This window comes from Papaver somniferum, chromosome 11, assembly GCF_003573695.1.
Source record: "Papaver somniferum cultivar HN1 chromosome 11, ASM357369v1, whole genome shotgun sequence".
Classification (NCBI taxonomy): Eukaryota; Viridiplantae; Streptophyta; class Magnoliopsida; order Ranunculales; family Papaveraceae; genus Papaver; species Papaver somniferum.
In genome coordinates this window covers 122,939,316-122,956,597 of record NC_039368.1, presented here as the reverse complement: position 1 = coordinate 122,956,597, position 17,282 = coordinate 122,939,316, and the positions used below count along the sequence as shown (strand labels likewise).

Sequence of the window (17,282 nt, the reverse complement as noted above, 5' to 3'; positions counted from 1 at the left end):
TTTAGGACACCCCTTATAATTATAGGATGGATATTTTATCACTTAGTAGTCCCCACCATTTTTAAGTAGTCCCAAAAATTCATTCCATCTTAATCAGACCAGAAAACTAACAAGCCTATTTCAAGGCCCATGGAGCCTCGAAACACCCGTGGAGTCTGCGGCCCCATAATAGGATTCATTTTTTTTCTTGGCAACCCAGCAACAGGGTTGGTCAATAAACCTTAATTGAGTTAAATGGAACTCAGATTTTTACCGACCCATGCGCTGCTCCACTCCTCATGTTCCCCACAGCTGAGTAAATTTGTTTAGGGATCTGGAAAATTATTTCGAGCTCATTAAAGAAGTAGATCGAGACTAAGGGGTGAGTGAGAGTGGTGAAGGTGAAGAGACATCATTCAAATCACATGGATTACTATCAGATCTGAACGAAATAGAGAATAGTTTAGTTGGATTAAGTAGTAGTAGTGAGAGAAGGAGAAGAAGAAGATGTCGAGTGGTTCTCGGCGTTCAACGGGTGGTGCTTGTTTGAGATGTTGTTTAGTGATATTTGCAGTTGCTTCAGCTCTATATGTATCTGCTCCTGCATTATATTGGAGGTTTAAGAATTTAACAGCTAATAGTAGTAATAATATTTCACCTTCTTCTTGTTCTCCTTGTGTCTGTGATTGTCCTCCTCCTCTATCTCTCATCAAGATCGCTCCTGGTATGTTTTTACTTCTTTTTATCTCTATTTGATGTGTTTTTTTCAATTAAACCCAATTAAGAAAATACCCATAATTAAGGTCTGATCTTGTTCATCTCTTAGATTTGTCTTACTTTAATCATTATAATTTCCAATTCTTGAACTAATCTATGTCGTGTTTTGTTTCATCTCTGCAGGACTGGCCAATCTTTCTGTCACAGGTTAGATCTCATCTCAATTACTGTCAATAAATGTCTGCCAATAAATGTAGTGAAAATTAGTATGCAAGAACTTCTAATTCTAATGTATTGTTGCTGTCCACGGCTGAGCCTTTACATGGTTGCACATAGGCTTTATAACTGTAGCCTTTGTGAATCTAAACTCTTTATATCGTTGGTCAATCCCGGAGGATGGCCATAGTTTAAAATTCTGATATGATCTGTACATGTTGCACAAACAGCAGTTAATAGAATTTATTTGGTTCAGAACTTAGCTTATCTTATTAATAATCGTTCCTCTCACTCAAAATTCCTAACTCATGTTTTCTATCGATGACATTCTAAAATGTAACCACCTACTGAATTAGCTAAGACATAGTGGTACCTGAGGGTAGTTTGAAAAGGATAGCACATATGACTGATTTTTCGAGAGTTATCTTTCACTTCACTGCGGAAAAAAACTTTGCCATCATAAAAAAGCAATATATTTCTTTGATACGGTGATGTGATGCGTTAAGCCACTCAGGCATTGTGCCACCACTATCTACCACGCTATGCGCCTTCGTCCTGCATCCTAAACCTTTCCTACCATGAGGACACCATCCACCACTATCTCAACTAACCCTTAAAACCTTTTAAACGACACAGAGGTCCGCATACCCTGAGACTCTCGCGTTGAGACTGGTAAAAGAAATTGTTGCTTGTGGCTTTCTTTTCTATGTCTTCCATTTTCCTTAACGTGGTTCGATTTTTACAGTTATTTTGTTGCTTATTCTTAATATAAGTTCACTAATACAAACACAACGGATCTTTTATAATTGATGAGTATGCAGATTGTGGAAAAAATGATCCTGAGTTGAACAAGGAGATGGAGAAGCAATTTGTGGACCTCTTGACAGAAGAATTGAAGCTGCAGGAAGCAGTTTCCACAGAACACATAAACCACATGAACGTCACACATGGAGAAGCAAGGAGGTTGGCTTCTCAGTATCAAAGGGAAGCTGAAAAATGCAATGCTGCCACAGAGATTTGTGAAGAAGCCAGAGAACGTTCAGAGGCTTTAATCATAAAAGAGAGGAAGGTCACATCTTTATGGGAACGACGTGCCCGTAAATTGGGTTGGGAAGGAGAATAAGGTCAAAGAGATTATATGCTCATATATTATTAATTTATTATTAGACAAGGGATATCTATCTGTAATTTTTGAAGTCCAATACGACTTTTCATTTGTATCAGTAGCAGGCAATTAGATGATTTTCGCAAAATTCTTATAGATACTAAACTTCTTTTCACTCTTTTCTTGTTTCTTAAGCATGACTACGTGCCACAGATGATTATATTACTCTAAATCTATAGTTACTTTAATAACAAATTCTATAGTTACTTAAATAACACTGTTGTGTACTTGTGTTTGTAAAAGGAAATTTTGCCAACTTGGAGGCCAACTACGGGTACAGTTTGATTTACTAAATTGAAAAATTGTACCGATTGACAAACTAATTTGCATAGTCGCAAGCAATCAGTTTTTTTTTTTCAGTTACCTAACAACTCATGGGGTTTTTTGCAGATTGGACCTACTTTCTCACACTGTCTGAATCGATCTGTAGTTGAGGAAATCCTTCATTGGGTCGTCGTGATGGACTTTCTTCATCCTATACGCCTCCATATCCTCAGCAGTAACCTCATCATTCCACTTGACATTATACTTGCGCTTCCTTTCATCCCGCTCTTCCCTCCTCCTGCCATCCTCCTTCTGGAGTGCTTCATTAAGTTGTTTCACGTCAAGGACCAGGTCCTCCGGTATATCAGTTCCCCAAGAAGCGAGCTTAAGCTTTTGCTCTGCTGGTGCCGGTTCTTGGCTAGTCTCCTTATGGTAAATGTTGGCCTTGATCAGATCTGTGGCTGCTTCTGCAGCCACAATTCCAGCAATACCTGTGCAGTAACTGTTCCTTATCATCTGGTTGCAGCACTTGTAACCCCATTGGTGATCTCTCCACCATGAACCCCAAACAGTTGTATGGTTGTTAATGCATTGTCCTTCTTCATACTTGCTCCTCTGGATGACCATCTCATGGCCCTTGATGGTTCTACCAGCTCGATCATACTCTACCTGTCTTTCACTTTGTCCAAGGAGAAGCTCTCTCGGGATGTCATCTTCATTTGCCGCATTTCCATATTTCTGCATTATGGCATCTCTAGTTTTGGACCCCAACATCCCCTTGCTGACTCTAAATTTTTTATACAGCAATTCAGCTTGGGAGGGAGCCGCCTGCAAGTGGACATCTTGTCCCTTACTAGAAGATTCCAACGCGTAGGCATTGAGTTTCTTAAATTCCGATGCTTGCCCGGTTTCCCTGTTTTGGTTATCACCCGCGTAGAAATTCTCATTAGGGTCACAGTCAGGATTAGGATTTTCGCGCATAGACCGAGATTTAGGATCATAGTAAGCGGATTCCGAATCCAGACTGCGGAGGTACTTTGCTGTATCCTCGCGAATTCTCAAGTTCCTAACAGTTCCCGTGCTGCCACCGCCCTCACACGTTTCTCAACCTTAGCAAAATCCCTTTGTTGGCTCTCATCGACTACTTTGGCTTCATCTTGACTCAAATCCTCTAATTTCTTGATTTGTTGCCCTTTTTGGGATTTCATTCTGGCCTCGTCCCTAGCTTCATACATCCTAGTATCATGATCATACCTTGCAAAGTCGTATCCGTTCCATCTGTCACGCTTGGAATCATAATCTAATTCACCAGAGGAGGTTGTCTGGTAAATCTTCTCGTCAGGAGCAATAAACATGTTTGTGTGCTTCGCTTTTCTCTCTCTAGGCCTTTCCATACACGCCTTTGCATCATGTGTTTTAGCCCCACAGTTGACACAAGCACCTTTCCTGTAAACATCTGCCTGATAGGTTTTCTCACCCCTTGGAAACGAAGTTCTAGGTTCTGCTGCTTCTTTTGATGATCAAGACTGGGTCCTTGATCAGCTTGGTCTTGGTTTTCTGTATACCAAGGTTTCTGTGACATATATTTGGGGATATGAGGATTGATTGTGTTACCATGTTTGTCGGTCTCAGGTGGTAGAATCCCAGCTTTGCGACCTTCCTCTAAATCATTCTGTTTCCGGCGATCCACTCTTGACATAGACGCCCTGCAGGCGCTGGCCATGCTCAATCTCCCCTTCCTAGCTGAACAGAAGAAGATTTTTATTTTATTTATTTATTTTTTTTGTATGCGGAAACCCTCTTAACAATTCTGTCGATCAAATTCACGGACTCGTCATATATATACATAGAGATGACAGCCATAGGCGGTTTGGTTTCGGAAACCGTAAAGTATGTCCTTTTGGTAATTAAGTTGATAATCGAAGGGTGTTTTTACAAGAAGCTGACTATATAAATGCATCCTTCGAGGCTTCGAACCCAAAGAAGAAAAAGAAAAAGGCTCTCTCTTCTCCAAACACTAAATCGTTCGCTTCCTGGAGAGCTCTTCTGCAAATCGTCTCTGTAAATCCTTCTGTAAGTTCTCCTTCATTCGTTCTCTTTTATCTTTTCATCTTCATCTTTCTTTAGGTTTAAGTTTTTTTAATCTGGGGTTTTCTGAGTTTATTTTTGTCTGCGAAAGTTGGAATCCCTAACCCTAGTAGTACAATTAGGATTTCTTACTTTTGGGAAAAGTCAGTATAGATATGTATCAGTTTCATTTTTGGATTTTATTTGCTCGGCTGTTTCATTGTTGGATTAATTTTTACATTGAGGTGTTTTATTTGATTACATTGTTTAACGTATGTATAATTACTTTCATTTTCGGATTGAAGTTGGATTATTAGGTCATACTGTCATTTATTTTATTTTATATTTTTTTTGCTATGGGGAGTTTTTTTTTTTCTTCAGGGTTTTACTTTGTTTTGTGAGATTACAGATTTTTGTAAGCTTACAACGTTGGATGGCATCTCCAATGCAATCTTTTCATGTTTTTCTTAGTGTGTGAAAATATTATAGGGATAGATGGTGGTTTTCTACAACCTTAGTCTGCAGTTGATTTCCAACAGAACTTGGGGATTTTTCTTGTTTTTTTGTTTTGATGTGTGGAGTTATGTTTGTTGTTGATTTCCTTTTCTGATTTATGGATTCTATTGTTTGATAGTGGTCAAATACTGATGGAGATGTTTCTTTTTTCTTCAGGAGATTCCTTCATTTACACTTTATGGTTATCTGTTCCTTCAATAGGCAGAGTTACTGATTTTTGGGTTTCCAATGGCGGCAAATGGAAATGCCTCCGGGAAAGGCAATAGTTACACTATTGATCTTGAAACCTTCAGCAAACGCTTGAAAGCATTTTACTCTCACTGGAAAGAGAACAAGACTAATTTCTGGGCTGCCTCGGATGCAATTGTTATTGCAACACCCCCTGCTTCGGAGGATCTTCGCTACTTGAAATCCTCCGCTCTGAACTTGTGGTTGTATGGTCTGGAGTTCCCTGAAACTATTATGGTTTTCATGGACAAGCAAATCCACTTCTTGTGTGGTCAGAAGAAGGCATCACTGCTTAATGAAGGGAAAAAATCCACAAAGGACTCTGTTGGTGCTGAAACTGTGATGCATATTAAGGGGAAGAATGATGATGGTACTGCATTGATGGATGATATTTTCCAGGCTATTTCAGAGTCAAGTGGTAATGGCTCCCCTATTGTTGGATACATTGCGAAGGAGGCACCTGAAGGTAATCTGCTGGAGTTGTGGAGTGACAAACTGAAAACATCCAACCTCCAACTTGCTGATGTAACTAATGGGTTTTCAGAGCTATTCGCTGTCAAAGACAACACTGAGATTACTAACGTCAAGAAAGCTGCATTTCTGTCTTCTTCTGTGATGAAGCATTTTGTTGTGCCGAAGCTTGAGAAGATTATTGATGAGGAGAAGAAAGTTACACATTCGTCGTTGATGGAAGACACTGAGAAGGCTGTTCTGGAACCTGCAAAGGTCAAGGTGAAGCTGAAAGCAGATAATGTTGATATTTGTTACCCTCCAATCTTTCAGAGTGGGGGAGAGTTTGATCTCAGGCCTAGTGCTTCTAGCAATGAAGATAATTTGTATTATGATTCAGCAAGTGTGATTATATGTGCTGTTGGTTCTCGTTATAACAGTTACTGCTCAAATGTGGCAAGGACATTTCTTATCGATGCAAATGCAATGCAAAGTAAAGCTTATGGGGTTCTCCTCAAGGCCCAGGAGGCAGCGATTGGTGCTTTAAAGGCAGGGAGCAAGGTCAGTGCGGCTTATGAAGCTGCCCTTGCAGTGGTTGAGAAAGATGGTCCTGAGCTTGTTCCGAACCTGACTAAGATAGCAGGAACAGGAATTGGATTGGAGTTCCGTGAATCAGGTCTGAATTTGAATGCCAAGAACGACAGGATATTGAAAGCAGGGATGGTGTTTAACGTTTCCCTTGGGTTTCAGAACTTGCAAGCACAGACAAACAATCCAAAGACAGAAAAGTTTTCTTTGTTGCTTGGTGATACTGTTATTGTTAAAGAAAATATTCCAGAAATTGTGACCATGATTAGCTCAAAAGCCGTGAAGGATGTGGCTTACTCGTTCAATGAGGACGATGAGGAAGAAGAAGCAAAACCTAAAGCTAAAGCAGAGCCTAACGGCAGTGAAGCTTTGTTGTCTAAAGCCACTCTCAGATCAGACAACCAGGAGATGTCGAAGGAAGAGTTGCGAAGGCAGCATCAGGCCGAACTCGCTCGGCAGAAAAATGAAGAGACGGCAAGGAGGTTGGCTGGGGGTGGATCTGGCACAGGAGATGGTCGTGGTGTAGCTAAAGCTTCAAGTGATCTAATTGCCTATAAGAATGTAAATGATGTTCCACCTTCTAGGGAATTGATGATTCAAATTGACCAGAGGAATGAAGCTATCATCTTACCGCTCTATGGGAGCATGGTCCCATTCCATGTGGCCACAGTCAAGAGTGTGAGTAGTCAGCAGGATAACAGAACTTGTTATATCAGGATTATCTTTAATGTACCTGGGACAGCATTCATTCCTCATGATGCAAACTCGAATTCTCACAAGGCTATCTATTTGAAGGAGGTCTCGTTTCGCTCCAAGGACCCGAGACATATCAGTGAAGTGGTAAACATGATCAAAACTCTCCGGCGGCAGGTTGCATCGAGGGAATCAGAGAGGGCAGAGAGAGCCACTTTGGTCACTCAGGAGAAGCTGCAACTGGCGGGTACCAAGTTTAAGCCATTGCGGTTATCTGACCTCTGGATACGCCCTCCATTTGGAGGAAGAGGTAGAAAGCTTTCTGGTACTCTTGAAGCTCATGTCAATGGTTTTCGCTATTCAACTAGTAAGCCAGATGAGCGTGTTGATATTATGTATGGGAATGTCAAGCATGCTTTCTTCCAGCCTGCAGAGAAAGAGATGATCACTCTCTTGCACTTTCACTTGCACAACCACATTATGGTGGGTACTAAAAAGACCAAAGATGTTCAGTTTTATGTTGAAGTGATGGATGTGGTGCAGACCCTGGGTGGTGGAAGGAGATCTAACCATGATCCAGATGAAATTGAGGAAGAGCAGAGGGAGAGGGATAGGAAGAACAGGATTAACATGGATTTCTCAAACTTCGTCAACAAAGTGAATGATCTATGGGGGCAACCCCAGTTCAGAGGGATGGACCTTGAGTTTGACCAGCCACTTAGGGAACTTGGCTTCCACGGTGTGCCTTACAAGGCATCGGCCTTTATTGTCCCAACTTCGAGTTGCCTGGTGGAGCTTATTGAAACACCATTCTTAGTAGTGTCCTTAAATGAGATTGAGATTGTAAATCTGGAGCGTGTTGGACTTGGTCAGAAGAATTTTGACATGACAATTGTGTTTAAAGACTTCAAACGTGATGTTCTTCGAATAGACTCAATTCCCTCGACTGCGCTGGATGGCATCAAGGAGTGGTTGGATACCACAGACCTGAAGTACTACGAGAGCAGGCTGAACCTGAACTGGAGGTCTATATTGAAGACAATCACAGATGACCCGGAGAAGTTCATCGAGGATGGTGGATGGGAGTTCCTAAACATGGAGGTAAGTGACTCCGGGTCTGACGAGTCTGAAGAATCAGATCAAGGGTATGAACCTTCGGATGGACAGTCAGAATCTGCATCAGATGAGGATGATTCAAGTGGTGGATCACTGGTGGAGTCGGAAGAAGATGAAACGGAAGAGTCAGAAGAAGAATCAGACGAGGAGGAGAAAGGGAAGTCATGGGAGGAGTTGGAGAGAGAGGCTAGCAATGCAGACAGGGAAAAAGGGGTAGAGTCGGACAGTGAAGAAGAGAGGAAAAGGAGGAAGATGAAGGCCTTTGGGAAGTCTAGGGTCCCTGATAGGAGGGACCCTAGGGGTAGTGGTGGTCCTCCCAAGAGAACCAAGTTGAGGTAGGAAAACAGAACTTCTTGTAAAAATGGTTCTAGACTCTGTAGTTTGCCATGATGTGGTGCAAGCAAGAGTAGAGGTAGTATAGTTGGGTAGATAAATGATGAAGACGGTAGTTTTTATTCCTGAGCGGAATTAAGGTCCATTTAGATATTTTCTTTTTGGTTTTCTTTGTTTTTGTTTTTGGGTGAGGGATGTTTAGGGAAACAAAAGCAGCAGTAATTACTTGGTATTTTCCTCTTGAGCTGTAAGAGTGACGTTGTATGAACTAACAAGAGATTGTGGGTTCATTTTTTTTATCTTTTATATACATTTATCCCTCATCTATTTTTTCTTCCTGTTTAGTTTGTGAGAATGAATGACGTTTAATAGGATTTCCCTATTCTTTTGGTTCCTGTTAAATACAAATCAGAAACACCTAAAAGATATGGTGCACAACCAAAAAGGTCTCTTTTCCAGAAACATTGAATTGTCTTGATTAATGAGGGTAAGAGGAAAAAGAAGAGAACGAAATATACAAGCAAATGACACTGTGGTACAAGACTCGCAACATACAAAGGGAATAAAAAAAAAGAAAGAAAGAAAGATTACATGACAGTTAATCAAGATGATAATACAAACTCCTTTTTCTCTTAGAGAAAAAAGAGTCTTTCATGGCATGTTGCAACAGTGTCCTTATTTTCCCAATTCTTAACGGGAGTTGATAATAGGCTTAAACCGTGTTATTTCACATACATGTTCTCACTGGGAAAATATCATATCCAATATCACCGTCCCTTAATGTAACTTCTTCTCTCTCCTGCATAAGAAACTCAACAATTTTATCGAAAGTCCTAGAAAAAGAAAACACAAATTATCAAATCAAATTTACACACAAACTAAAACAATGATATTGACTATGACTGCGCAAGTTAATCAGGTGTATGAATTAAGGCGTTCAAGAAGATAAACCAATGCAAGGTCTTGGTGTATGCTAGGAAGATGTATGAATTAAGGCGTTTCACTGTACTTTGAATTCCAACGTGCCTCACTTCAAGGCAAGACATACTAGAGGATAGGATTCAGACTCATTTTAGTATTAAAAGTACTATATCTATGATAACAATGTCAATTTGAGGCTAATTTATATTGATTAGGTGATAAAAGGTGGTTCAAACCACCAATTTACTCGAATGACTTCTCTCAGTTAATTTATTTAGCAGATGGACCGACACTAGCGAGGGAGTATGAGTGAAAAGGCAAAGCAATGAATCAAGCACAGCATAATAATTGTTGTTATAATTTTGCCTTTTCCTAATAATGACTTTTAAAGCATAGATTCAACTTAATAAAAGGAGACGTGCTGCAGGCATATTTTCAAGATTGCGTATATACTGTAACAACTCTGACTAAACTGCGTTGAAACTACTCTAGCACTGCATTCATACTATAATTCATAATATAAGTAATCAAAACGACTGTACTATGTAAGACAAGATAATGAAATTACCCGTTTAATCATTGCGCTCATTAGATCCTCCAAGGAGCCACAACTATTAGACATGACTGCACCACCTTGTGACTTATTCGGATCCAAGAGAAAATCTTCAGTCATGTCAATAGACGATTTCTCAATCCCATTATGCCGTGTTAAGTATGAATGACTAGCAGCTGTTGGTTGCGACGTGGAAATCAAATCAGTCTTTCTGTTGCTCATTGTACTATTCTGACCCAAGGGATCCGCAACCCCATGAATAGGTACTGATGGACTTGATGAACTGAACAGAAGATTTGATGTTTGGTTATAATCTTGTTTATGGCTAATCCATTTCTGTTTAGGAACTAAATTCATACTCTGGCCAACATTATCACCCAAATTCACAAAGCTAGAGAACTTGTCATGTTGAGCAACACCAATAGGCCCTGGTTGTAAATCTCTTCTTGAGTCGAGCTGATTTGTTATGCTGTTGGAGGACACGCCAATTGAATTACTCCCAATTGTGGCGTTAATCGAAGAAATATTGTCTCTTAGAATATCTGATGATAAATTTGCATGGCCAAAAGGATTGTCACCCAGCGGCAGAGGATTTGAAGGAAATCCACTTATTGGAGCAGCACTCGGCCAATTGTCGTTGCACCTACCCAGATCAGGTAAATGAGAAGAAGCGCCAAACCCAAACTCAAAAGATTCTGAATGGACTGACGGCATTCTAACAGAGGATTGATTTCCAAAACCAGCCCTATTCTGGGTTTGTTGTGGCCCTCCTAGTAACAACAGTGAGTTGCTATGAACATTTTGAAACGAGTTGTTTGAATTAGCTATGGTGACTCCAGTGTCTGGGAAACTACTCGGACCTGGAAAAGCTCTTGGATCAATGGATGAAGAGAACTCTCCTACACGAGCAATGCTCTTACTTTGTTGCAATTGGTCAAGTTCCAGAGACGTCGGCATCCCTTGAAGAAAATTCCCATTTTGGTTTCCAGGTATGACAATTTGACGAAGCTTCCCCAGATCATGGACAGAGTTGGTCGGGTTATGGGGTCGACCAAGTTGCATCATTCCAGAAGAGGGACCACGTAACCCCATACCAACAGGAGTATTTAATCTTCCAAGCATTCCAACTGGTGAATATGATGCCAAAGAACCGTTCGGTAGCTGCCCTGGTCCCCCAAAGCCATGAAAATCTCCAAGTCCATCAAGCGAACTCATGCGCAAATAGGAAGCATCTTTACCACCTAAAGCAGCAACCATGTTTGCTTGCTGGCTTGCCACACAGCTAATCCTTTTCAGATAAAGCCGATATTTCTGCAACGAGGAAATGAGGCTTGTGAGTAAGGATGCAAACACTGAATTGTCTTGTGATGTCTATTTTAAAACTCTAACAACACATCTGCTAAAAAATCACAATGATGGAAGAAAGAAAAGAGTAGAAATGGATTTGTACCTGAAGATGGCTTGCCACATTCTCTCTAGTAAGTCTATCCACATTCATCAGATCGAGTATCTTCTTAGGGACGGCTTCTGCATTAGAAATGACAAGAAACAATTGGATTAGAAACGAAAAAAAAAAGATGGAAAGCAATCTGTGGGTGATTGTTGGGACTCAAACAGTTACACCATGTACTGACTGTCCCCGAGTCCCAACACTCACGTGCTGTGATCTTTTTGACCCACATAACATCAGGGAGAACAAAATCAAACTCCAAATGGACAATGTGTATCTAAGGACATACTATCAATTCCCAACTGATTAACGGCTGCAACGAATTTGCGGTGAAGCTCTACCGACCAAACTACCCTTGGTTTCTTCTGCGAAGACGGGTCATCATTGTCATTTTCATCGTCACACTCATCATCATCTTCTTCGTTCTGATCTTTGCGTTTCCTATTGAGCTTATTTTGATCATCATTTCCAGACATTGAATGACCTTTCCCAGAATCACCCATTCCTGGATTAAGCTTGTCAAGATTATTTTGGTCCTTGGGTTCAACCTTTTTTTTCCTAAGTACATGTTGCCATATGTTCTTGAGCTCCTCAATTCTAACAGGTTTGAGCAAGTAGTCACAAGCACCATGAGTAATTCCCCTCATGACATTTCTTGTATCTCCATTGGCCGACAACACTAGAGATGGAAACTTAAAACCAATCAGTTTATTGAAAGCTAATTAACACAAACAGAATTCAATAACAAAGAAACAAGATGAGTGCAGTACTGACTTATGACAGGAAGGTCCATTTCAAGACCCACAAGCTCAAGAAGTTTGAATCCATCCATGTCAGGCATCTGAACATCACTGATAACCAAATCAAACTTATCTCTATTTTCTCTTAACATCTTCAGTGCTGTAACTGCCTGAGTTGTTGTAGTAACTAGAAACAAAACAAACATATTAATTTCTTTCTGACTCAAATTTAAATGAAACCAAAACCAAGAATCAATAATTTGATCTAATGAGAAGATCACAAAAATAACACATGATTTAAGTTGATGGACAGAAACAAGATCCAAGAGACTAGATACCAAAATAAAAATCTCAACTTTATAAGAAATAAAATCCAAGTCTTGATTCCATCAATTCCATTCCATTTAAAAATTTATAAAGTCAAACAGAAAAAGAAAAAAAAAACAAAATGAAGAAGAAGAAGAAGAAGAAGAAGAAGAAGAAGAAGAAGAAATACCATGGTACTGACATCTCCTCAGAAGGGACTCTAAGACCCTCAAGCAAATGAGATCATCGTCAACAGCTAATACACGCATACCAATAGGAAACAAATCAATTTTCTGTTCATCTTCACTACCACTACTTCCTCTTATTAATAATTCCTCTACTGTCATTATTTTTCAGTAATCAAAACCCAGAAAAATTACTATGATCCTTGAAAAATGCTACTAGCTTTGAAAATGAGAATCTGCTTCTCTCTCTCTCTCAGAGGTCTAATAAGGTATCTTCACAATAACTTAACTAACTCAAAGAGATTAATTAATTACTATTGATAGAGAAAGGTCTTATTCTTTTAGCTAATTTCTGTTACCATAAACTAATACTTCTTCTGGAAATCAAATCAAAATTTTGGTGTTTGGGTCTGGTAAAGCTTGTTCTTTCTAGGTCCCTAGGAGAGGAAGAGGAGAAGAAGAACTGGACAGAGAGAGGGAGAGAGAGACAGAGAAGGAGTATACTGTAATTATGTACTAGTATGATGATAATGAGGGTTATTACAGGTAATATATTCTTCAATTACACTTAAAATATATATTTATGGAAATATATATCTTGTAAGTTTGTTTACAGTTTTTGTCTAAAAACAAATTAAATCTCTTTTATGGAAATAAAAGGAAAGTATTCAAAACCATATTTGTATATGTATTTAGAGTTTTTGATTTTGTGACCACGTTTGTTTGCTAATTGTGGGTGGCTGCTCTTAGAAATTCATGGGACTAACTAATCTTGAAAACCGGCTTGCAAGGTTAGGATTGCCCAAGGCTTATTAAGCATGGGATCTAGGTTGTCCTAGGCGATGTAGTACTATTTAACAACCCCCTCAACGACTAGGGCTACACTGACGGAGTGGTACGGAATCCACGGACGAACACTGGCGGGGACACTTGAATGGTTACGGAAACCACGGACGCACACTGACGGGAATACTGAGTGGTACGGAAACCACGGACACACGGGCAACGTTGAGAGGGGCCTGGCTCTGATACCATCTTAGAAATCCATGGGCCTAACTAACCTCGAAAACCGGCTTGCAAGGTTAGAATTGCCCAAGGCTTATTAAGCATGGGACCTAGGTTGCCCTAGGCGATGTGGTAATATTTAACAGCTGCATCAATCAATCAAACTCGTATTCCCAATCGGAAAAAGTTTTAATCCTGATGTTCTTGTTCTGGTATTTGTTTATTTTGGTTAGCCACACATTCAAAGCAAGAGAGTACAAACAACACAAGATCGTACCGTAAACGTACAATACTAAGAAAATCCGACAAGAGAAAAAGAAGGATCACTGGAATAATACAAATACAAGTATGAATAAGAGCCGATAAAATAGGAGGAAGAATGATTCTTTTCGGAATTAAGTTCCAACCATTTTATTTAATTTTCTGCTTCCAAAATAGGAGTGATTTGCTCAAATTTCTTATAACCAGGGATGGAGATTCCGTAGTCGGAAAAATCACCCCTGTAGTTTCCGTCGCCGTATAGATTAATGATGGAGATTTCGTCGCCGGAGACATCAAAGATGAAGGTTTCGTTGTTGGAGAACATCCCTATTGATATTAATAGTAACACAGGAAATCCTATGACTACATTGCTGACGGTTTGAATCAATATTGATTAAGAGAAAGATAAGATGTTTATTGGACAAAGACGAGAATATAAAGCTCTCTCTCTCAACTCAATTCACTCACACAATTCTCACGTGCGATACACACTCTCATATGACATACACACACATATAATACACACATTGACAGAACTCTATTCTATTACCCTCCCTCAATCTCAAGTGGGTTGTAAAGACGACTTGAGATTGCACTCTCATATGACATATACGTACAATAAAGACTCGCAATACTCCAAGTTGATGTAGATTCAGGTAGTAAACCTTAGTAGCTCTAGAATGACAAGTAAGAGAGTATGATAGGATATGATATAAAAGCAACAGGAGGAGTAACATTCCTGATTAGTGTAGAAGCCGAGATGCTGATATCCTTTGACAAGAATTGTATATGTATGCTCACTGAAAGTATAGTCGTAAAGAAACCAGCAAAGCATCTTTTAGTACCTCCTTACACACACTGACAGCAGCATGAGTTGGTGCAGTAATAATTGGAACAGATAAAAGTGAAGTTGCAAACCAAGTCTGGGACTAATTTTGTTGCAGCTATTGTAATAGGTGATGTAGGAATGCTGAACTGAATGGAATTTGTGTTGCGAAATGAAGCCAGTAGGAACCACTACTGTAGTAGCCTTAGGAGCAGTGAACAACGCAGCTGAAGCACACACACAGAGATCCAACATTAAAAGTAACTTAAGCTGGTGTAGCCTGAGACCGATGATGTTGTAAGATATTGAAGTAAAGCAACAACAAAACAAACCATTGTGCATCAGTCTTAGTCAGCATTTCACTTATCTAGAAGCATAAGAACCATCGCAGAAGAGTGAGTAGCTAGTAGGTGTTGTTGAAGACCATCAATCAGTGACATTGAAAACCAATACATGAACTTTAACTTCAATTTTAGAATACTCTAGAACACCATATGATATCTATTTTCATGCATATGCACGCAAAGAAAAGTAGCAAGTGGAAGCAGCTAATAGTGTATACCCTAGGACTTCAACAAACCAACACAAATCAACATAAGAACTGAACCTTCCTATCTACACTAGCAGCATCAGCGGGAGTTGTCGGTGCAGAAGCAATGACAGGGATAAACCAATATGACGTCGAACGTAATAAGGAGAAGAATCACTTATCTAATGGCAGTAGCTGCTGTAGTACTAGATAAAACAAAAATTGTTGTTGCAGAGGACGAAAGTCAGAGTAAGATCTTGTAAACTTCAGTCACACCCAGCATATTGTTCCCGACTCTTGCAAATACCAATGACATAAAGAGAGTAGCGGATGAAGTTACGCCAAATGATGAGCAAGATTGATATTTTGGCTTGCATTATTCAACACACAAGTACTTATTAATGTACTAGCATTATTCACAAACGTGAAAACAGGAAATGGACTACGATATGAAGAAAAACAATAATAAAGATAACAAAACCAGGCTATATCAGAATTGAATGTAGACTCATCAATAGGAACACCAACTTGTACTTATATATCTCCCCAATTTCAATCCCATACAACATCTTCAGTTTCATCATTAAATTTGCAAGCCAACACACTCGTGATCTCACACATGATGAGGACTATACCAAAACTATCACCAATGGGATAAACTGATAATAAGCAATCTAAGCATATACAGTGCAGTAAGCTCTCATTTCATACACTCAACGATGCACATCAGGGGACAACCGAATGCTTGGGAATTCTTGGCTCGACTTAGTCACGCTCTGCAAATCGGCGATTGACTCGGCAAAAATTTTCTTCCATCGAATCTCAATTTCTGTGCTCATCTTCATCAATTCAGGTGGAATCAAAGTCATTAATTCTTGTTTTCTTCATAGTTTCATGTTTAGAGATCATTAATTCAGGTGGTTTTCATGGATTCTTGTCCGAGAACCACTTGTCCATGATTCTCATTCAACAAAATTAGGTCAAAAAAATACAGAATCAAAAATCCCAACAATAGATTTTTACCTGATGATCTCTTTGAGGAGGGTTTAAATCCATGTAAATTTTCACTCATTGGTAGATTATATTTACAGAAGATTAAATTTGTGGATGCTGCCATTATTTTACGTCAACAATGGAAATTAGTTGGAGAATGTAAACTCATTCCTCTAGGAAGAGGTTTCTTCACAATCAAACTGGATAATGAAGTTGATCGAATAACCATAAAAGCTGGCCAGTGGGAAGTTAATGATCAAGTATTACAAGTTAGAAATTGGGTTTCAAACTTCAGACCATCATCACAACGTACATCTAAAGCTCAAGTTTGGGTTAGGTTACCTGGTTTAGGGTTGGAATTTTGGAAGGAGGAAATTCTCTTCAAAATGTGTAAGGAAAACGAAACTCCTATTAAGATTGATACTGCTACTGCAAATTGTGAGGTTGGTTATTATGCTAATGTTCTAGTTGAGGTAGATTTTGCTCATTCTATTCCTAACAAAATCTGGATTGGTACAAAGTTTGGAGGATTTTTTCAAGATATTTCAATTCCTGTATGTCCTAAATTTTGTCATAATTGCAAAATCATTGGTCATTTAACTACTGAATGTAGAATTGAGCAGAATAAAACTAAAGTAGACAATGGAGGTGGAGAGGATAATTAAAAAAAGAAATTTACTACACCAGCAAAGCAACAACAAATTCCATTTGATATTTGTGATGTATCAGAAAGAGCAGGTGAGGATTCTGTAGTTAATACTATTCATGAAACACAAATTATCAAGTTATCTAGAGGAAACAATATACTCCATAAAGGCAAATTCAGTCCTCTTGAATGTGAAGAAGGAGAAATAGATAATGAAGCTGTCATCAAAGAAGTTCCAAATGTTTCAACACCAAAGAAAAAAGCTAACAATTTAGAAAATAACACTATCAAGTATGTAGATGGAAAAACTGGTCAAGTATCCCATGAAACTGTTAAAGTGACCTCTTGGTCTAAAATAGTTGAGAAGGAAATGGTACCTAATACAACATCTTCATCAACTGCTACAAGTCCAACTGATCCAGTAAAGGTAACTAAACAATTTCAAGCAAATAACAAGTATAATTTTAGGAAAAATCAAGGAAAATGAGGTACTAAAAATCCTCCTCCTCCCATCAAATGAAGATAATATATTGGA

General features: G+C 39.2%; 3 protein-coding genes and 1 pseudogene across 4 annotated transcripts; 2 read left to right on the top strand and 2 right to left on the bottom strand.

Moving 5' to 3' along the window:
• The first annotated feature begins 243 nt into the window (after positions 1–243).
• On the top strand, positions 244–2,272 carry LOC113322525. Its single transcript, XM_026570623.1, has 3 exons — positions 244–703; positions 880–903; positions 1,734–2,272. Exons 1-3 carry the CDS (start codon positions 487–489, stop codon positions 2,033–2,035), a joined length of 543 nt encoding a protein of 180 aa, XP_026426408.1. The 5' UTR covers positions 244–486; the 3' UTR covers positions 2,036–2,272.
• A 67-nt stretch (positions 2,273–2,339) lies between these two features.
• Positions 2,340–4,144, bottom strand: LOC113322524 (annotated as a pseudogene).
• Positions 4,145–4,282: 138 nt separating this feature from the next.
• LOC113322522 (FACT complex subunit SPT16-like) lies at positions 4,283–8,645 on the top strand. The gene is made up of 2 exons (XM_026570619.1): positions 4,283–4,414; positions 5,081–8,645. Exon 2 carries the CDS (start codon positions 5,153–5,155, stop codon positions 8,336–8,338), a length of 3,186 nt encoding a protein of 1,061 aa, XP_026426404.1. The 5' UTR covers positions 4,283–4,414; positions 5,081–5,152; the 3' UTR covers positions 8,339–8,645.
• Positions 8,646–8,760: 115 nt separating this feature from the next.
• Positions 8,761–13,012, bottom strand: LOC113322523 (two-component response regulator ARR12-like). Of its 2 annotated transcripts, none has more exons than XM_026570621.1 (6): positions 12,493–13,009; positions 12,031–12,183; positions 11,546–11,935; positions 11,257–11,333; positions 9,822–11,117; positions 8,761–9,131 (listed from the first exon to the last, which is right to left on the bottom strand). In XM_026570621.1, the coding sequence occupies exons 1-6, from the start codon at positions 12,647–12,649 to the stop codon at positions 9,060–9,062; spliced, it is 2,145 nt and encodes a 714-aa protein (XP_026426406.1). In that variant the 5' UTR covers positions 12,650–13,009; the 3' UTR covers positions 8,761–9,059. The 2 variants fall into 2 exon arrangements, with proteins under 2 accessions (XP_026426406.1, XP_026426407.1); XM_026570622.1 differs by having other exon boundaries at positions 9,029–9,165; positions 12,493–13,012.
• Positions 13,013–17,282: the final 4,270 nt, after the last annotated feature.

Coding starts and splice junctions, on each gene's coding strand:
- LOC113322522 (XM_026570619.1), top strand. CDS start 5,153: ATGGCGGCAAATGGAAATGCCTCCGGGAAAGGCAATAGTTACACTATT.
- LOC113322525 (XM_026570623.1), top strand. CDS start 487: ATGTCGAGTGGTTCTCGGCGTTCAACGGGTGGTGCTTGTTTGAGATGT. Junction 704..879: donor TCTCATCAAGATCGCTCCTG/GTATGTTTTTAC, acceptor TCATCTCTGCAG/GACTGGCCAATCTTTCTGTC. Junction 904..1,733: donor GGCCAATCTTTCTGTCACAG/GTTAGATCTCAT, acceptor ATGAGTATGCAG/ATTGTGGAAAAAATGATCCT.
- LOC113322523 (XM_026570621.1), bottom strand. CDS start 12,649: ATGACAGTAGAGGAATTATTAATAAGAGGAAGTAGTGGTAGTGAAGAT. Junction 11,936..12,030: donor AATGGACCTTCCTGTCATAA/GTCAGTACTGCA, acceptor TTCCATCTCTAG/TGTTGTCGGCCAATGGAGAT. Junction 11,334..11,545: donor TAATCAGTTGGGAATTGATA/GTATGTCCTTAG, acceptor TTTCTAATGCAG/AAGCCGTCCCTAAGAAGATA.